Source organism: Macrotis lagotis, chromosome 8, assembly GCF_037893015.1.
Source record: "Macrotis lagotis isolate mMagLag1 chromosome 8, bilby.v1.9.chrom.fasta, whole genome shotgun sequence".
NCBI classification, from domain to species: domain Eukaryota; kingdom Metazoa; phylum Chordata; class Mammalia; order Peramelemorphia; family Peramelidae; genus Macrotis; species Macrotis lagotis.
Window position 1 is genome coordinate 182,089,134 of NC_133665.1, and position 21,466 is coordinate 182,110,599.

The 21,466-nt window shown below is 49.8% G+C and overlaps 1 protein-coding gene across 1 annotated transcript in view; it reads right to left on the minus strand.

The window, feature by feature from the left end:
• The window catches only part of ITGA9 (integrin subunit alpha 9), a 360,075-nt gene that overhangs the window by 279,244 nt on the left and 59,365 nt on the right, over nucleotides 1–21,466 (minus strand). The window contains exons 5-10 of the mRNA XM_074199051.1: nucleotides 21,280–21,403; nucleotides 13,726–13,793; nucleotides 8,387–8,516; nucleotides 4,762–4,847; nucleotides 4,087–4,155; nucleotides 447–584 (exon numbers count right to left, since the gene is read on the minus strand). Of these exons, the coding sequence (XP_074055152.1) occupies nucleotides 447–584; nucleotides 4,087–4,155; nucleotides 4,762–4,847; nucleotides 8,387–8,516; nucleotides 13,726–13,793; nucleotides 21,280–21,403 (615 nt within the window). The remainder of the gene's footprint in view (nucleotides 1–446; nucleotides 585–4,086; nucleotides 4,156–4,761; nucleotides 4,848–8,386; nucleotides 8,517–13,725; nucleotides 13,794–21,279; nucleotides 21,404–21,466) is intronic.

Consider the following 21,466-nt stretch of genomic DNA (forward strand, 5'->3'; position numbering starts at 1 on the left):
TGGGCGGGAGGGGGGGCAGGCTCTGAAGGGCTGACCTCCAAGTCTGCACTTGATCCTATGGACAAAAGGGAGCCATATACACTTCCTGATGTAAGAAACAGAATCATGACACCTTCACTTTGGGAACATCACAGCTCTCAGCACGATGCACCCACACAATGGGCACCTAATAAATATTTATCGACTGACCGATACCATTGGTCCAGGGCACAGCCCAGAGCAGACACTTAACAGGTGCTTAATTCATGCTCATTGAAATGAATTCTAGACTTCCTGGGAACACACACATATAAAAATTAGTTTTCCCACATTCTATGGATAAGGGATCCAGAGGGTGAGGGAGGTCGAGCCCCACTGGGGCCAGCCCAATCTTTGATTATTTTCAATGTGTCATCCATCACTCATCTCTATCCTATCTCCCCCACACTGCCAGACCCCCAACTCACATTTCCTCTGTTGATGTAGACGGTGACTTGGCCCTCATCCCTGATCTCAGAAAACATGGGCGCGCCGACCAGCAGGTCCGAGAGGCCGTCTGCGTTCAAGTCAACTGCACATAAGGAGGAGCCAAAGTAAGAGCCCATCTGTAACCAAGGCGAGTCACAACAGAGCATTCAGTAGGGGCCGCACATGGAAAAGCACATAAGCTGGTTTGACTTCATCCTCTTTTAGACCCCCTCCATGACAAGCTCCCCACAGGCCAGGATTGGGGCCCCAAATCAAGAGTCTTTCCCCTAGGGTCCCTAAATTTGGTCCATCCCCTTACTTACAGATGAAGAAACTGTGGTGCATATGGATTAATGGACTTGGCCAACATTAATATAATATTAATTAAGTAATTAATTGTAATAATATCAGAGACAGGATTAAAACCCGGGTCCTCCAACTTCCAGTGCTGGATACACAGTAGGGGTTTAATAAATGATTTTGATTGGACTCGACTCCAAAACTAGCTGTGGAAAGAATACCTTCACAGTGCCTTCTCACCCAGAGAAGACTAATGGCAGTTTTTAGAAACTTAATGAACCTGAGCCTAATCTCTCCAAGGGCCTTGGCTGAAGGCCTACCACAGGAAGAATTTTTTCTATGTTCCTCCAGTGAATAGACTTCTAAATAGATGTGCTAAGGTTGCAAGGGCAGTCAATAGCCATAATAAATGTGCCTCATTTATCAAAAAATCAAGACCATAAATCTGTCAGGGCCAAGACAACTGGGAAAACCAACTCTCACGAGATGGAGCCAGCCTGGGGGGAAACGTGCTAGGCTAGGAAAAAACTGGGCTGATTCCTCCCATCATTTAAGTTTATGAAAAAAAAAAAAGCTGTGAATGTGTGAGCTCATGGGAGAAAGAAAGCTGCAACCCACGAGCCTGCTCTCCAAGGAGGGCACAGGCCAGGCCAAGAATTCTTTTTTTTCCACTTGGAATATAAACCAACATCCATTATATTAAAACAGAAAGAAATTATTCCCAGGACTCATAAAATTCAAACCCTTTTTTATTTTTAGTTGATAAACATAAACATCTCCCTTCACATTTTTAGTCTCTTTGACAGAATCACAGGCTCTCTGAGGCAGAAGGGACCTCAGAAGTTTGGCAAGATTCATTTTACAGATGAGGAAACTGAGGTACAAATAATGAGCATCCAAAGTGTGTTTGAAGCCAGGGCCACCGATCCCATAGCCAGGACTCAGTAATCTACCAAATCGCTCTTGTATTCGATCAAGAATCCCTTGACAAGACAACCAGCACAGAGTTGACAGGCCCCCACTTGCAAGGATGAAGAGCTCCCTACTCCTCAAGGTGCCCCACCATCCTTTGGGACAGCTGTATCTCTCAGTACCCTATAAGCCTAAGATTACAAATCTGGAGCTAGAAGAGACCGCAGAAACCAATCTAGTCCATTCTCCTTGTTTGGGGAAGCTTTTCCTGGATTTGAGAAGAAATCTGCCTCCCACAGCTTGGGGAAGTCACTTGACCACTCCAAGGCTTAGTTTTCTTAGCTATAAATTGCTCAGAAGGACAAGGTAAGATGGCCTCAAAGATCTATTCTGGCTCTAAATCTGGGGTCCCCATATCTTCCATGAGTAATGCAGATTAATGAAGAAGAAGCAACATGTGGCAGATTGGAAGAGCAAAGCTGCCTTTGCTAGCCGATGTCCAATGATGGAGAAGAACCCCAAGTTCAAAGGCAGGTGAGTGGAAGGAGGGAAGGAGAGACCCAGGACCATCTAGCAGAACAGGCTGAATCCTTTCTCCACCAGTCAACCTTTCCATGACAGCTGCCATGGCCCTCAGGAATTTTCTCCAGGCTAAACACGATGAGGAGTAAGTGTGGAATGGAGGGAAGAACTACCAGTCCAGACCCCAAGCTGAGCAAAAATAAATGGGGCCAACAACTCTGACAAAAACCGGGCAGAAAAGCTGAAAGGCCTTTGGTCTGTTTGCTCTGCCCAGTCGTGAGCATGTCAAAGAGCTGGCCATCACCTCTTCTTCTTGCCTGTACATCTGACCTGGAACCCAGCCCCATGAAGACTCTCAAGGGGAGCTGCTCTCAGTGAACACTTCAAGAATGCTGAGGGCATTATTGGATGAAAGCCCAAGCAGGTCTCCATTGGCCCAACACCAGCCACCTGCTCCAGGGCCTGCCTTCATTTCCCTTCCAGACTCCCCATGAATAATCTCCAGACAAGAAGATGGGAGCAGGCAGAAAGAAGAGGGAGGGAGGGAAGACTGGAAGGCTGGCCAAATGAAGCTGGCTGGGTTCCTGGCCCAAGGAAAAGAAGAAAACCTGGAAAATGGCAAACTTTTCAACCTGAGGCCTCCTCCTCACTCTGCCACAGTCTCCTTCAGCTTCCGGACCCACATGAAGCTTAAAGAGAAGGGTTTGGGAGCATCTCTAACACACCAGTCCACCAACTGTTATTCTGGAGACCCAGGAATGGGCGGAAGTATCCGTTCAGCGAGCCCTGTATCATGCCACTTGTCTTCTGCCCCAAACGAACAGAGGAAAGCCAAAAGATGAAAGCTCCCTCCACCTCCAGGGGAATTTTTTTTTTTGGACTCTTGGTTGACTTGACTTTTAGCCCATCTGGTCTCTTCCTAGCTTCTATCCACTGTTCTTAGCTTGTGCAGGGCTTCAAGTATTTAAGCAGGTCAATCAGTTCAGACAACAAACATTGTCGTGGAAGCATTGGGAGTACAAAGAAAGGCAAAGCCAATGCCTGCCCTCCAAGAGCTCACAATCTAATAGGGAGAAAATACATAAATAACCATGTGCCAACTGGCTATTGCAGGATCAGCTGGAGATGGATATTTATTAAGCCCACTCCCTTCCCAGCACTGTTCCAGAGAGAAAGCACTAGAATAAACTCCTGCTTTATAAGACGGCCTTGAAGAGACCTCACAAATCCAGGGGCCACTTAAGTTCCTTTAAATCATAAAACATTTTGTGCAAGCAAGAAATGGTTTTGTTTAGCCTCACAGACCTGAAAGGGAATTCAGAAGACATCCACCCCTTCATTTTACAGAGATGGAGGAAACTGGGACCAGGGAGGTTGATTGGTCCAAGATCAATTAGAAGTAACCAATTAAGGCAGAATTTGAATTAAGATCTTCTGACTCAATCTGGGGCTCTTTCTAACCTACCACAAGTTTTCTAACTTGTAAAATTATTCAAAAGCTTTTTTGAATGTCACCATCCTTACAAAAAGAGGAATATTGAAAACTGCATGTTATTGAAATTTGAATGGAATGAATGAATGAATGAAAATTGCATGTAATTGAAAAAATAAAATGACAATTAAAGAAAAAAGTACTATCTGAAAAAAAATGTCAGCAACCTAAGAGAGGCAATGTAATGTGATGGAGACTCGGACTCGGGAAGACCTGAGTTCAAGTCCTTCTTCAGATACATCTTAACTATGTGGTCCTGGGCAGGTCACCTAACCTAGTTTGCCTCATTTTCCTCATCTGTGAAATGAGGAGAGTGGACTCAATGTCTAATTTTCTGACTATAATCCCATGAGGTCCAGGTCACCTCCCAAAACCATCAGCCATCAATAAGCCTTTCTTCGACCTCTACCTACCTTTTTGCCAGACGCCTGAAAGATCTTAACCAAGGAGACTGATCTTCGGTCAACTCTGAAAATATAAACCTGTGAAGGGAATGAAAGAACACATGGATCATGCCAGGAGAACTTCAGGGCTACTGACCCTAACTACAATGCTAGAAAGGGCTAAAACTCATTCTCTCCCCCTGCCCATGCTCCCACCAATCCCCCAGGTTTATGTGCAGACCCTAACCATTAAGCAGCACGGTGCAGTGGATAGAGCATTAGATTAGGGTTGAGGGACCCAAGTTCAAATCCTGCTGCTACAACTTACTACTCATGTGACCTTAGGTAAATCCCTCAGCCTCAGTTTCCTTGTCTGTTTAAATGAAAGATTTGCACTAGAAGACCTCTCAGGTTCCATGGAGCTCTAAGGCCTAAATTCCAGAAGCCCAGTCAGTTTCCAAGAACAGAGACACAGCATTCTACCCAATAGTGTACTTCATTTAGGTCCCCAGCCCAGACTAGATGGAGTCTTGGAAAAGACTCTCAGTGTCAGTCACCATTTCAAAGGCTTGAAGGCATTTCAACTATGGCAGACCCACTCAAGGTTTGTGATGGAGTCATAGAGGTCACCTCTGAGGCAAAAGGAGAGGATCAGTTTGGAGACCACCCAGGTGTATCATTCTTTACTATTCCACGGGCTCCCACCTTGCCGATGCCTTCATCCTGAGGCGCTCCCCCAACAATTTCAGTGGAGGACGGCTGCACAAAATGACCGGCAGTCACTGCGTATCCTGAAGGGGATAAAAAAATAAAAATTGAGAAAAAAAGAGGAAGAAGAAAAAAATGGTCAAAGCATTTCTAAAGCAGCCCCCTCCTTCTCAACCTGAATCCCAGCAGCAAAATGAAGGTGAGCAAGTAGCTGAAATGCCATGAATACATGGAAGCAGGAAGGGATTGATCATCTATCACAGCACAATGGTAGACAGGGAAAGTCAAAATATTCAAATTAAAGAAAGGCTCCAGGTGTGGAGAAGTGCCCAAGAACATGGCAGCAGTAGGAGGAAAACTCCTATGTTTGGACTAAGCATATCATTCTCTCAATTTTTGGGTAGGCTGGATGAAAAAATTAACCAGTCAATTTTCAACAAATCCTAATTGCACCTGAAGGCTTCTAGCCATCTTCCCCAATTTCTTTCTCTCAATTCCCCCCACACCTTCTTGTTCCAAACAAACTGACTACTTGGCTCCTTCTCCCATCCATCACCCACCTCAATAGATTTGTATGTGCCCCTCTCTAGAGGCTGTACCTCATTGTTGGATGCTGGCTCCCCCAATAGACTGTAAGCTTCCTGAGGATAAAATCTGCCTTTTACCTTTCTTTGAACCCCACAGCTCAGGGTTTGGCTCATAGGGGTGCTTCATAAATGTGACTGGGTGGCTGACTCCTCACCTCAGCCTCTTGGAAGCTCTAACTTCCCTTCAAGGCTCAGTTCCAATAAAAGGTCTCTCCTGATGTCAACAGTGATGAGCATGTCCCCCTCAGGAAGAATGACCTTCTATCTACTTTAGGGATACAGTCATCCCTTCCATATTACAGAGGGGAGGGACATAGGCCAGACTGGAAAATTCCTGTAAAATTTTTTGGCCCTTCCTTTAGAAGAAATCTGACTTATTATGAATTAAAAGATAAATTTTAGGGGCAGCTAGGTGGCACAGTGGATAGAGCACTGACCCTGGTGTCTGGAGGACCTGAGTTCAAATATGGCATCAGACACTTAATAATTACCTAGCTGTGTGGCCTTGGGCAAGCCACTTAACCTCACCCCCTTGCAAAAACAAACAAAAAAAAGACAAAATGTAAATATTATATAATACCATATGTATATTTTATACATTTCTAAATTTTTAAACTTTTTCTATTGATGGCTGACCTTTGTGTATCATCCCCCCCCAAATTCCCACTTAACATCTTATGCCAACCCTCATCTCAATTTAGCATAGCCTCAATGGGGCAAGTTGCAATGTAGAACCAATAATTGTCCTTGCAAAGACCTGTTAGCTTGACCGCTGCTTAGCATGATGTCTAGCACATTGTCTGCCCTTAATAAATTATTGACTGATTGCTTTGCATATTGGTGATGGGCATACATTTCATTTGCATACCTGTTATTTTCTCCTGAAAGAGTGTATCAGGGCAAAGAATGGGGCTTTTTGTCTTTATATGCTCAGTGTTTGGCACATGGTTGACATTCAATCAATGCTTATTGAATTGAATCAGACGTTCTGACAATAGTGAGCATGAGTGGTCTGAAAGCCCAGGCCGCTCTGAGCTCCTGTTTCCCATTCTGAGCAGAGTTCTTTCATAGCTCCTACTTACACATGTGTTATCCAGAATCATAAAGGAACAGAACAAGAACTTAGTGGATCTTTCAGAATCCTCCCTCCGTTGTTAAATTTATCTGAATTACTACAGTATGAGTCACCACCGTCTAGTGGTTGACCAGTGATGAGTCCTTGGACCCCCTTGGCCAACGGTCAGACTCCACTGCTGAGACTAGACTGAAAAGTAGATAAGAGCAGGATGACAAGACCAGCCTGAGGCTGCCCATGGCAGGTCAGAGCTGAGACAGTTTCTGTTCCTCCTTCCCATACTTGAATCTCTCCATAACAGTTGATGGGTTTCCCTGATGGCCAAGCAAAATGCCCCCAGGACAGTGCAGGCCCCCCAGTCATTGCCCACTTTCTTCTAAGAAGAAATCTGAGGTTTCCATGTAAGACAAGAGAACACGCCAGCAGCCGGAGGGGAGGAGGGGGAGCATTGGCCTTCACTGCTTTCAAAGGAAACAACCTTTTTAAAATCTTTGATCCAAATAGAACATGTGCTCTCCTCCCATTAAAAGCCAGCGACAGGCAGGGGCCTTCTCTAATGAACTTGTCCTAAATGGAGCTTTATAATTCGCTGCTGAAAGACGATGAAAGAACAGAAGGCTGTAATTCCTGCCGTGTGTGTGCCCCCTGCATGCTCCAGTGCTTGCCCATCATCATTCTTGAGTGGCACCTGTTGGCTCCTTTTTCATTTAGAAAGATTAAAAGGTTTGGGAAAATAAGGGAAGTCCATGGGCAGCCCTAATTACAAGGTATATCAGCCCTGCTGTCCACCGGATGACTCTGACCTCTTCACGTGTCTATTTCCAACCAGCTTAGAGGGTTCCCTTTGAAACCCAAATAGATGCCTGCTGGAAACTGGGAGGATGCCTCAACCTTATTTTTAGACAAAACCATTTGCTGCATTTGACCATAACTAGCAAATGACCTAAGCCTGGAGCTCTGGCCCCCTGAGAGGTCTGCTCCTCCCATCACCCCTTGAATATCCAACTTTCCACCTCTCTTCCCACTGTGCCCAAACAAGCCTGGTCCCTCACTGCCTGAGTACTGCAAAAGCCTTCAAATGGTTCTCACCTCTACACTGTCCCCTTTCCAAGTCATTTTTATACTGTTCCCCAAATAATCCATCGGAAGCAGGGGTCTGGATATGTCACTCAACAACCTCCAGTGGCTTCCAGTTGCCTGCCAAAAATTCGAACCCCTCTTCCTGGCATTGAAGGCCTTCCACAGACTGGCAGCATCCCATCTTCCCACATCCCTCCATACTTTTTACAATTCAGCTAAGTGGACTATTCTGGGGCTCTTAGACAGCCCCTTTATTCTGGTGATTCTGTGGCCTTGCTGCTATCCCATGAACTGGAATGTCCTCACTGCTCAACTGTTATCTGTTTAATTCCTAGCCATCCTTCAAAGTCCATCTGAAACCCTGGAGAAAAGTCTTCTGTGCTCCCCCCCCCCGCTCCCAGCAGTCTTTCCAGACCTCAGAGGGGGCCTATGTTTTTCTTTAAGGCCCTTGGGTTTAATATGGTTATCTTATTCTTCCTCTCCTGGTCTGTCTATGAAGACAACGTCTTATCTCCACTTGTACGCTGCTTAATGAATAAATGACTGAACAAATGAATGAATAATCCTCCTCCAAATACAATTCTACCCAATAAAGAAGAGTACATGCTTATGAGAAGGGCTAAGCAAGCAATAAACCAGCAAGATCCTTGTGGACTTCTCTGTGGTTTTTTCCTGAACCTTACAGTCTTGGATCATCTCAGGGACGGGAGCATTGGGCTGAGAGCCCAAGTGGCTCTTCCAAAATTTGACTCAATGGAACCATCATATTTTAAAAAGGCCTTGCATTTGAACTGGACTCCAAACCCCTTCAAAGGTCTAAACCCACTTTTCCCAGCAGTTCCCCTTCCCTGACCTCCTCAATGGCCCCCCAGACCCTCACCTAGGTATGTGTAGCGCCGGTTCATGATGGCCTCATCATTCAGCTTGAAGGACATGTTGTCTGTGAGGTTGAGGACCTTGACTGTCCCTGCCCAGTAAAAAGAACCTGGTGCTCCCATCACGACCAGCTCCTGTCAAAAAAAATCACACAGGGAGAGCAGTAAGAGAATCTGGCAGGAAATGGCCAGAGGCAAGGCCGAGAGGCCAGCATGTCCACCAGTCCTTCTCAAAGAGGTCCATTCCTCAAAGACAGGTCAAGGACCTTTACCTTTTTCCTTTAGAGTGACTTCATGGTAGCCTGAGGACCAAAGGGGTCAGAGGACATGGGTAAGAGTGGATAATTCATGAGGGTCTTAACAATGAGGAGCCCATTTCTTAACCATTCACTATGGAGCACACGTCTTGGAAAGGCTCCAGAATCAAGAATGAGCACGAAGTGGCAAGCCCAGGTTCAAATCCTTGGTTGATGACCTGGTGAGGAGTGTCATCTCTCTCTATATGGGATGGTTGTAAGGGGCCTCTCTGCTCTCTTTTTCTGATCTGATGCTAATGAAAGGAACCATAATGACACCAAGGCCAGAAAAGCACAGAGGACACAGCCCCTTGGGAAGGGATATCGCCCCCATTTGACTAATGAGAACGTCAAAGGGAAATGGCTTGCCACAGAGCTCGTAAGAATCATCAGCAAGATTTGAACCCAGATCTTCTGACCCCCAGTCCAGCACCTCTCTGCTGTGGATGTGACCTGCACTGGAAGCTTGAGCCCCATACTTGCAGGGCAGAAGATGGGGTTCCTGTTCTGTTTACACAGGTTTATAGGTCCCTTTTTGCCTTCCAAACTCACAGAAGTTGATAAGTCCCGAGTTAAGGAGAGGAGAGATGGCCCACCAGAAGTGGGAATGTGAAGACAGCAAGAGGTGATGATGGATATCCCGGCAGTGGGCAAGAAGGTGGCTACTCTCCAAAGAAGGCTTCCCAGACACAGAGGCAGAGCTTCCACAAAGATGTGACTCCATCGAAGTCCAACACTGGACCCCTAGCACCATGTTGTTTTATGTGGAGTAGAGAAGGACTGGGAACCTTTATGGGATCCAGAGCTAGAAGGGGCCTCAGAGGGTGACCCTTTGATTTTGTAGAGGAGGAAATAAAGGCCCAGCCCCCCAAATTGTACTAGAATCAAACCCCGGGGTCAGTCCAGATTGTTGGCCACAATCACTCCTATGGCTCAGTGGCCCAGGAAAAATCAAGAATGATGCTGTTGATTAAGACAATGAGAACCTTGATAATTTAATCGAGAATCTTGATCCCCAAAACCCATCTCCCTGTGGCCCACCTGGTGCTGAGTGTCTCCTAACAAACAATCCAACTACAGAAGGCCACTTGGTGGCACAGTTGACTAGAGCACTGGCCAGCCTGAAGTCAGGAAGACCTGAGTTCAAATCCAACCTCAGGCATTTTGGCCAAGTCACTTAACTGCTCTCTGCCTCAGTTTCCTCAACTGTAAAGTGAGAATTAGAGAAGCACTTACTTCCCAAGGCTATTATGAGAATATTTGTTCAAGTGCTTCCTTAGCAGAGGGCTTCCACCAAAGTTCAATAAGTGTTTATTCCCTTCTTTTCCTCCCTAACTTAACTCATCTGGCCCTTGGAGGACACGGATGCCAAGCTTCATTCAGGTTAGGGAGGACCAGCCTTGGCCTTCAGGAAGAGAGGCATTAGAAGAAGGCTTCACATGTGGGGGGGGGGGGGTTGGCAGGACCACTAGCTCACATTCCTGCACTGCTCAACAGTCCACAAAGCTTCCTTCCCAGCAACCTCAGATACAGGGAGCACAAGGTGCCCCCAGAACTGCCTGAGGATGAGGGTGAGAAGGTCCTATCTGGAAGAGAGAAGTGTCAGATCCATTTCAAAAATGAAATGGTTTGAGTTTTTTAGGAAAAGACTAACCAGAAAGCATTGGGGCTAAGATAGCACAGCCCTGGGGCCTCTGTCAACCCATCAACCTGGGAGACTCAGGAACAGGGGTAAAGGCAGCTGAGGCCTTACTGCTGAGAGTGTGGTGCAGTGGTTACAACACAAGACTTGGGGTCAAGAAGATGGAAGTTGAGGTAGGAGGATGCAGATGACTCCCTTCTCCTGCTCCTTTCCCCGTGTGATCTGGCTCTTCTCTGCTGGGGCTTTTACACTGTGGAAGCTTCTTGCTCACAGAGCTTGGAATCAGAGGATTTGGTAGATTCATAAATCACAAGATTTAAGCAACAGCATCATTCTTGACTTCTCCTGGGTCACTGAGTCATAGGAGTGATTATGGCCAACAATTGGGACTGACCCCAGGGTTTGATTTTAGTACAATTTGAGGGGTTGGGCTTCTGTTTCCCCATCAATAAAATCAGAGTCACCCTCTGAGGCGCATCCCATGAACATTCCCGGTCCTTCTCTACTCCACACAAAACAACATGGCCCTTGGGGTCCAGTGTCGCAGTCAGAAGGGAGCTCAGGGCATCGAATCCAACTCCTCCATCTTACAGATATGGAAACTGAGACCTGCAGAGGGCTTAGCCGGGTCACACAGGCTGTGGGTGACAGGGCCAGGATCAGAACCCCCAATTCTAACCCATCAGCTGCCAGTTCCCAAGTCCCAGGGACAGGACGTGTCCCGGAGTACAGGGGCCTGTGTAACCATGTCCCCAGATGGTGCCATGGCCCATCGCTGAGAGGGGTGAGACTAAAGAGGAAGTGGGAAAGAGGCAAGAACAGGAAGGAAAGGCAGCTCTGAAGGGGTGCCCAGCACTGCGAGCATGAGAAGCAGATGGGAGTGGGTGCTAGAAGCGTGGGGAGGAGAGAACTGCTCATTCAGGAAGGAGGGAACTGGGGAGAAGGGCAGAGGAAACCATCGTCCCGGGGGCCTGGGAGGGCAGGCTCTCTAGAGGAAACCCCAGTGACAAACGGCCGGCACCTTCCTTCCCCCGTGGTTTCCTCCCCAGGGCTCCCTAGCTGTGTTAGGCTGGAGCATCCTCCCTCAGCTCAAGTAGGTTCCAAGGAGGGAGAGAAAGAAGAGGCCTCAAGATGGGGGGCTTTGGGGTGTCACAAAGGACTTCTGTCTTCCTTCAAACACCTGAGGATCACCAGAAAGGAACCCAGGGACCACCCCACCCCACACTCATTTTACAAATGAGGGAACTGAGGCCCAGCCCCAACCCAATGGCTCCTCCTTCTTCCACATGACCCCCCCCACTAAGACTTGACAAAATCTAGTGGGAGCTCCCACCAACCTGCTCCAGCTCCTTGGCATGCCTCACACCATCCCCTCTCCCCCTGTTTCCACCCCAGTTTGGGGAGCTATAACTAAGCAGAAGCTCCCTGAGGGTAGGACTCTCTTCTTTTTCTCTGGCTATACCTAGCACAATGCCTCATATATAGTAGGCACATAATAAAAGCTTGATGCATTGAGTCCAGCATCTCTCTGTCAGGACCCCTCTTCCTCAATGGTCTTCTGGAATCATGGTTGGTCACTGAAATTCTAGAGGATCAATGACAAATGGATAAAGGACCACCCTGCCTAGGGATGGGGCCACAAAGAAGTGCGTGTGAGGTGGAAAAAAAGGAAATAATTTTAAACCATGAATGAAATTCAACTGAACAGGTTTCTCAACAGTGTCCTCAGCCAAAGCAAACACCCCTTCCCCAAGCCAAGAGGAGAGGGGTCCCAGGCCAGTCTGGAGGGGCAGCAGGGCCATGATTCCCAAGCTTAGCACAACGTAAGGACCATGGTGGGTCTAACACCCCCTTAGAAGGACAGTAGGGTGGCAGGATGCTGAAGGTGCAAGACCTGGGGAGCTGCCCGGCTGACCCCCCATTTATCTGTGCTTCCTGGTCCATGTCAAGGGGCAGGGAGGCAATGAGTTCAAAGGAATCTCTGGAACAAAGGGAAGCCCTGAGGGAGGAGGTGCCTGGGAACCCAGGGCAGCTGCCAAGCACAGAAAGACCAGGAAACAGCTGTCTCTGTCCAGGGGCTGGGCCAAAGGGAGTGGACGGATCCCTGGCACAGCCAACCAGGTCCCTCACCTCACAGCACCCCAGCCTGGCATCCCAGGTAAGCCATCCCCAGGTGCAAGGGCACCAAGCACATGATGCCACCTGGGGAGGGGTCCACTGGGGGCAGGCTGGAGGTCAGAAAGGATAGCCCTGGGAAGAATGAGGCATCTCTGAGGTGCTGGAAGACCTCTCTTTTCCTTTAGCATCCAACTGTTATGCCACCAGAGGGGCTAAAAGTTTGAAAAGCACTGTGCAAACATTTTCCCATTTGATCCTCACCAAAAAAGTATCTAGATTTTTAAAGGTTTTCTTCTTGAAACACAGATCAACACACAACACCCGACACACATCTGCTCTTGAAGAAATGCAACCACAGCTAGGAATGGTCAACTTGACCAGGAAGAATCCCTGGTCCTGAGAACCACCATGGACAGCAGTAGCCGCAGGGGCCGCCCGCCCTGATTCACAGGACTCGGGGGCAAGGGAGCGGGGGGCTCCATGCCACCTGCCCAACACCCCTCCTCAGTTCCTAGACAAGAGATGGAGGAGGGCCACTCCAGAATCCTTGCCAAGGATCGACGGATCGGCCCCAACTCAACACTGGTTGCAAGCCTGGGCCAACGAGGCATCCAGCGGTCTAAACCTTCTTCTGGAGAAGGCAGACTACTCCATCTCCTAAGAGCTGGTGCCATCTAGAAAGAACTCCAGGATCTCCCACCATGTAGGCCAACTCAGACCCTCACCACAAACCCAACAAAGGGTCACCAAGCCTTGCGGAAAGACCTCCACCGCCCATGTGGCCAGCACCCATTGCTGGTAGATTACTTTGTACAACAACCTTGCATTTGCCCCACCTTGCAGCTCTGCCTTGGGAGACCACTCTGAAGTCCGAGCCCCACAGTGGCCCACCTGGCACCCCCAGGGCAAACCAGGACTTTTCAATCACCTTGGAAATGAGCACTGGTCACTCTCACATGGTCCTGGCAGTGACTGTGAGCAGTCCAGTCAAAGTCTCCTCTTAGAGGGTTCAAAGGCTCAACTTAGGAGGTGACCCCAGAAACAAATTCTCATTTCACAGATGAGGAAACTGAGGCCCACAGATGTCACAGAGTCAGAGACTCATAGACTTAGATCTTGAAAGAGGTTTGGGGGCCGTTTTACTCATCGGGAGCTGAGGCCCAGAGGGGTTCTTTTAAGCCAGAATGAAGCCCAGAGGAGAGAACAACAGTGATCCAAGACACCGCCACTGCCCCTCACCCCCCACACACACAAACACAACACACATACTCCCCAAGACAATACTCACGCTAGTGAAGAAGCCCGCTATCCCAGCTTGGCAGGAGCCGTGTTCCTCCCCATATTTCTTCTTATATTCTAGATGGAGAAGAAAGGGAGAGAAAACCACAGTAGGGGTCAGTCTGGGTCAGCTCGGCTGTCTCAGCTTCTTCCCCAATTGTCCAAGGAGGCCTCGGGCCACAGGCTGAAGAAGGGGGGGACTCTTGCTCACAATTAGCACAGCTCAGGGGGCTTATCACAGGCTTCATACACACTTTTCCTGGACCCTCATGGTAGCACTGAAAGGGCCACAGACAGAGAGCTCCAGGAGGTTGTAGAGGTCACTGGTCCGCCTCCCCCTGGGATCTGAGTTTATGGAAGGACCTGGGTTGAAATCCAGCTCCTGTCCCTTATGACCAAGGAGACACTGGGCAAGTCACTCCTCTTGTCCTTCTCTGTAGAATGAAAAGGACAGACTGGATGATTTCTAAACCATCTTCTCTCTCTGATCTATGCTATTCTGACAGATGAGAAAGCCAAGTCTCAGCGAGGCCAGCGGCTAGCCCAAGGAGAGCCTCGGACCTCGGCCCCTTGACTCCCAGGACAGCGCTCTTTCATTTCCTCTTCCCAGTCTGACAGCCAACTCCATCTTTCCCAGAACTGAGCAGAGACCTTATAAACCAGTCAGTTTGCAGACAAGGAAACTGAGGCCCAGAGAGGACTCAAAGAGGGGAAGGGAAAGGAACAAGTATTTATGAAGTGTCTACCATGGTCCAGGCACTCCTCAAATATTTTCTCATTTGACCCTTACAACAGCCATCAGAGGTAAATGCTTTGGTGATCTCCATTTTACAGTTTAGGAAACGGAGGCAAACAGACTAAGAGACTTGCCCAAGTCACTAGTCTGCATATGGATTTGAATTCAGGTCTTTCTAACTCTGGGGTCCAGATCTCTCTCCTCAGCACCCCCTATGGCTGCCTCTTGGGGTCCTTTAGCCCTGGGTCTCAGTGACTATCTACTCCAACCCATGTCTCCCCAACAAACCCAACAAGGGGTCATCAAACCTATGGAAAGGCCTCCAAGGAGTAGCACCCCATCCCCTTATTGGGCAGTCACTTAACTTCCAAATACAAAATCTGAGATGGGGGAGCGGGGGTAAGGTCCCAGAGCCAGAAGACCCTGTACTCTGCCCAACCTCATTTTTCCTTCTTTATGACTTCTGTGGAAATACATTTTCTGGGAGCAGGGTCTCCTGGGAAAAAACATACTGATCACCAGCATGCAGATAGCACCAACCATGGCTCCTTCTTCCAGTCCTAATTCTGAGACCCTCTGAGGACCCCAGGCCCAGGTTGGCATGATCTAATTTCCCTTGATGGAGAACTCACTACCACTGAAGGTGGCCCTTCCTCCTTGCGTTGGCATCTATGTTGGGGCGATTATGTAGGAGTGTGTGTCTGTGCTTGTGTGTGTGTGTGTGTGTGTGTGTGTGTGTGTGTGTGTGTGTGTGTGTGGCTTGCTTGGCACCAGGTACCCTCTGGTCCTCTCACCACCCCTCACTTTATCAGTGCCTTTCCTAAAGCATACATGGCCACCAAAGAAGTGGATGGCCCATGGTAAGAACTGACCACCTGGAAGGATGAAGGACCTGGCCCCCCCTTCACGCCACCAGAATGAATGGCAGCCCTTTGGAGATGCCCCTCACACTTCTCTGTGGGCATCCAGCCCAATTCCTGGACTGCAAGCTCCCTGTAAGTGCCCTACTCATTACCGGGTCTCCATCACCCAGCCTGGGGTCTAACAAGCCCCAAGCCTTTATCTAACCCGTCTTTATCTGATGCCAGCTACAATCAGGCCCACACTGATTTCACAGGAACCACAATGAAGGGGCTGGAAAATAAATGAGGGGTCAGAGCTGTCACTCACTCTGGTGGGCCCCATAACCAGACTCCCCGGGCTTAACAAAGGCTTCTTGACACCCTAGGCTGCTCTGGGAAACAGCTGGGGCCACCCGCTCTGCCTCCGGGGGCTAGATTCCCTTTTATCTCCTGGCAGTAGCTCTAATTCTTCATCATTTCAAGGGTTTTCTCCTCCTCCTCCTCCTCCTCCTCCTCCTCCTCCCTCCTCTGGGCCATGGCTATCAGGTCTTCATCATTGCCACATTCCCCATCGCTCATGGCTTGAGGAGGGAATAGAGATGCCAACCCCTCGCAGCCTTAGCTGCCTCTATCTTTTATGCCTCATCACTATGGAAATAATGCTAAGCCTTTACAGAGGTGGGGGCCTATGGATGTGGAACACTGGATACTGTCAGATTCAGCTTTGGAGAATCACTTTTTGTCTCTGTTAGTTCTTTGATTTGGAAAGGATGATGGAAACACAAACGATACCAATCATTTCAGTTATTTTGAGAGTGGTCAAAGGAAGACAAAGAATGGCACCAAACAGGTGAGGCTATGACCATCCTCAGCACAAGCCACTGTTCCCTCCAGAAGTCTACATCTCTGCCCACAGGGGAAGCGGAGCGGGCAGGGACCTCAGGCAGGTCTCCACCAGGTGGACAAAGCAGGTTAAGAAAGCCAGAGAAGGCCCTGGCCCAAAGTGACCAGGAAGTGCCAGGGTGGAGGTGGGCATGGTGACCAGGCCCTGGTTCTGCCAGGGAGGGCTTTTCTTCCATACACAATGAGCATACCCAGCTCACCATCCCATGGGCTCCCACTGCTGGGAAGGGGGGTGGGGTGGGAGGGGCTCCCACAGTGGGCAGCCTACCTCCTTCCCAGCCCCAGCCCACCTGGGTGAGGAGGTGAAGGAAACGGAAGATGAGGCTTCCCGCCATGGCAAAAGGAGAGGGAGAATCTGGCTTTGTGGGTCTCCCTCATCTCTCCAAGATGGAAAGAAAAACAGCCTGAGGCAAATAGGGAAAGCAGAGGGAGATAGTGGGGGTCCCCAGCCCCTCAGGAGTCAGCTGGCCCTGCCCCAGCACCTTCCAGGTGAGGAGAGTGAGGCCAGGGAGGCAAGCCCACCCAGGTGGGTGCCACTGAAGGCTGCGATTTTGCTTATGGATGAATTAACAGTATAAATAATAAGGGCAGCTAGGATTTCTGAACTGCTTTAAGCTTTGCAAAGCCTTGCCGTGTCAGCTCATTTGACACAACCCCGTGGGGTGTGGGCAATTTACAGAAGAAGAAACTGAGGCAGACTGGGTTAAATGACTGGCCCAGGATCACGCAGTAAGTGTCTGAGGTAAGATTTGAACTCGGTTCTTCTTGGCTCTAAGTCCCCCACACGATGGAAGAGTGGGTAGTGGGCTGTGGTTGGGGAAGACTCGGGAACTTGGGGTTCGAATCCTCCTCTGGTCCAGGCCTCTTGGGATCATCCCACACTAGACAAGCTGCCTTGTTTCGATTGTTCCTGCGCCTGCAGGAAAGTGTGGTGCCAGACACTCATCTTCTATGGCAGAGAGCTCCAGCAAGGCAGCTCCAGCGTACAGGGCCATCCTCCCGAAGCCTGTCCCTCGGGGTTTCCCTTCACAGATCTGAGGGAGGGGTTGTTTGCTTTTTAACTGTCATTACCCCTGAAGAAACAGCCACCTCGATGGGTTGTTTGTAATATATCTTCATGGTTTCATAATTTTCGTTTAACCAGGAAATAAAATAGCAGCAAGGAAAAAATAACTTTCCAACCTTAAAATATTTCTGAATTCCCAATGAGGGTGGAAAATCCAGTTCCATGATGAGTAAATGGAACTCCGTAACCACTGGAAATAGGCTTTTTTAAAAAAGTGGAAAAAGCTGTAAAGGAAACACCAAGGGACAGCAAAACTCGAGATTCTTGGGGCCGGCTCCTGTGGCTGGGCTGGTGCCAGGCTGACCATTCGACCGACAGTTCCAGAGGCTGGACCATCCACACCGGCAGGGAAAGTGGATGAAAAACGCATCCTCCCGCGGATGACCTGCGACTTCAAAGTAAGCCTCAGGATTGGGGCCATTGTCACTGATAATGGGGGACGTCCCCCCAAACCAAAGGGCAGGAGGAGGCGGAGAAGAGGCCGCATTTGGGAAATGGCACCGTGTTTTTAATGCTTGCCATCTTTCCCTGGACGGTAAGCTCCACAAGGGCAGGGGCTGGTTGCTTTAGTCTTTGAACCCCCAGGAGCAGGACGCACTGGTCAGCCCGTGACTGTCATCTACTTACTTACATCTTGACTCCTCCTTTAGACCGCAAGCTTAGCTTAGGGCAGAGGACATCACAGGTGCTTAATAAATGCTGACTGATTGACTGGAAAACTCCTGAAGGGCAGGGGCTGGTTTTACCTTTTCTGGCGATCCCCAGAATTCAGGACAGCACCTATACGTTACAATGCCTGTTCGCTGACGCAGACATTAAGAAGCTTTATCAATGACAGCTCTTGTTCTCATTGGTGCTTTGAGGTTCTCCTGGACATTGTAAAATGCGACCCATCTTCCCATGCAGAGTCCCACAGAAGAGCAAGGCGACACAGTGGACAGTGCCCGACTTGGTAGTCAAGAAGGAGTGAGCTCGAATCCTTCCTTAGGCATTTCCTAGCTGTGTACCCCAATTCCCTCATCTGTGAAATGGGGACATTAATAAGCACCTCCCTTCCAAGGTGCTGGAAGGATCCAGGGATCGGCTCCTTGTAAAGCCCTGCAGCCCTTCTGGTGCTGGAGAAATGAGAGTTGCCCCCTCCTCTTTGGGCCCCAGGGCCTCTGATGCCTCCTTTGTATGAGAAGTTTGGACCAAAGATTCCTTCCAACCCCAGAACTCTGGGCTTCTCCATGCCCACAGGGTGGCTCATCCCCCACCAACCCATAGCTCACTCTGTCTCTTCTAATCATGGGCAGGGGGTGCCCATCGCGGCCCAGCCTCAAGAATTCTTCTGCATTAAGGGACAGCTGTCGTTGTGAGCCGGACTGTGGCAGTGGGTTTGGACCCCAGAGAGGAGACAAGAGCCACTGGAGCTTCCCTGCAGAAGACCCTCCCCTGGGGAACAAGCAGCTTCTTCAGAGGAAGACGTGGTGCTGACACATGGATCGATGGCTGGGTCTTGTGCATCAACCTTCACAATGTCTCTCTGTCGGCCCCTTCTCTCGATTCACAAAGCCCTTGGACCCTCAGCGTCTCTTGCTTCACCAGCTTTCGTTCATCCCCCTTTCCAAACCATCCCCCCCACACAAATGAGCCCCCCCAGTCTTCACTTACAAAGGTCTTAAGTGGCTGCAGAGTGGACAATCTTTGTGGCTCCCTACTCCTAGGCCATGTCTGGGGGGTCCAGGTGGCCCCCCATTTCTCTAGGACTTATTTCATATTTTTCCTTCATACCCTTTCTGTTCTCTGGTCAAACCAGCCAACTGGTGATGTCATCTGTTTCCTCCATGCCTCTTCCTTGGTCACCCCGTGTTTCTGGGGCTCCATTCTCCTGCCAAGCTCAGCTTAGCTTAGGGGCTATGCCTACAGGATGCCCCCCCAATGATGTGTCTCAAAAATTCTTCAAGCTTCTCTCCAGGTCCCCCTTGGTCCACATGCTGCAGTCCCCAGGAGGAGGGAAGCTTCTTTAGAGAAGGCACTATTGGGGTTTGGTTTGTTGTCGATGTCCCGTCACCCCAACTCCAAGCCCAGATCCTTGGGTGTGGACCTAGGATGTCACTGGGGTGACAAAGAACACGGACTCTTGGCTTAGTATCTCCAAGAGTCACCTGAGCTCCAGAGGCCAGATAACCTTCCCAGCTGGGGCTGCCACCGTGCACCAGGCACTGGGCCTGGAGCCAGGAAGACCTGAGTTCAGATCCCACCTGGGACATGTCTCAGCTTTGTCACCTCAGTCTGCCTCAGTGTCCTCAGATGTAAAATGGAGATCGTAACAGCACCTTCCTAACCCAGTGATTGTGAGGATCAAATGTGATCAATGCAGAACATATAGATTAGTGCTATGCACATCCTAGGCACTCTGCCCAGGGTCACAGAATCAGGACCCATCAGGTGGGAAACTTGAACTCAGGACTTCCTGGCTCCCAGCTCATCAGTTTGTTATCCAGGGTCTCAGTTTCCTCAACCATAAAGTGTGGAGGTGGCTCAAGTTGGTCTCCAGCTTGTCCCTTCTGACTCGAGATAGCTGACCCAGAACCTCTGACCCTCTGACCGTGGGACATGCAGACTCTGCCCCATGAGATGAATCCCCTTGCAACTGAGCCCATCCATCCCGGCATCACCTTTGAGGGGCCACAGACAGCCCCCATTTAAGCCCTGGGTCATTTAGAGGGCTAGTGGTCCCATTAACAGCCCCCCTACCATTCTCCTCCCTCTGGGGAGAGAGGAGGGAAGGGGCGGGGGAGGCAGGAGAGGGGCCAGTCTCTGGCGGTGTCAGGGATCACAAGGTCCCCCATTCCTCCCTTCCAGCACCTCCTGACCAGCATCCTGCCCGGCAAGCCCTCGAGGCGCAGGAAAACATGTGACACGGGGGGGGGGGGGGAGAAGTGGGGGGCACAGTTCAAGGCCTCTCCAGCAGCCTAAAAACCTGGAAACCCCAGAAAGGGAGAGCAGATCCACAACCAGAGGCTGAGGCCACCCCTCCTGGAGGCGGCCCACCCAGACAGGGCAGGGCTCGAACATGCTCCAGAAGCCAGGGTCCTGGGCAATGAGGGTCTCAAAAGAAAACAAACAACCCCAGCAGCCGGAGAGTTCTCCGGCCATTGCTACGAGGGGGGTGAGGGGGCCCTCGGCTCCCAGGCTGCTCCGGGCAAGCGACGGTCCCGGGCTTTCTGACCAATCCAACACTGAGCCACCCCAGGCACAGTCTCCCTAGTGACCAGGTCATCCCAAGAGCCACTTAGAGGCTCTTACAACCACCAGAAAACGGATGAGCATCAGGTGTTTTTTTTTATAACGAGAAGTCCAAGGTCCAAGAGGATGGAAAGGTAGAAAGAACCCGGAGACCACTGAACCCACTGCCCTCAGTTTACAGAAAGGAAAAATGAGGCCAGAGAGAAACAGAGGCTGGCCCTGAACTCCCTCCACTCCTCGGGTTCTTCCCTGCCGAAAGCCCTCTGCTTAGAGAAAAGGGGGGCTGAAGGCACATTTGTGGGACCCCACCATCTCCTGAGTGAGGTTGTGCTGGCGGGGTCATTTGTGGGAAAGCATCATCCTAGATCCTGCTCCTTCCACCCCTTCCTGGCACCTGGGGCCACCTCAGTGCCCCTCCTGTCCCCAGGGCTCGGCACCCTGACCTTGAAGATGAGAGCATCTGAGGGGATGTGAGGGCCCCATCTTCCCCTCACCCTATGACCTCCGCTCCAACCCACTGGCCTTCTGAAGATCGGACTTAGGACCCTGCCCCAGAAGATCATGGTCCCTTAGGATGCCCCCTGCTGGGGGGGGGGCGCTACATTTGGAGATGAAAATGATCCTAGCCCAAAACAACATTCCTAATTTCAGAAAATAAAATAGAAACATGGACAAAAATGACCTTAAAAAAAAGACCAGTGTTTTCCAAAGATCATTTGGGAGGAAATATCATCAACATCAACTCAAGTTTGGAGAGCAGTGGGCAACACAACACAATGGCCTTACCTTCGTAGCACGGGATCAGCGTTCGGCCTCTGGCCTGGAGGTTGGCCGGGATGATGTAGCAGAAGCCGTGGGGGAGGATGTGGTCCGTCTCATAGTAGATATTTTTCCAGCGATGCGCACAGGCCTGTGAGGACAACAATGACGGGGCAGTGAGAGGGGTCCAGAGCAGACCCCTGGCCCCTGGAGG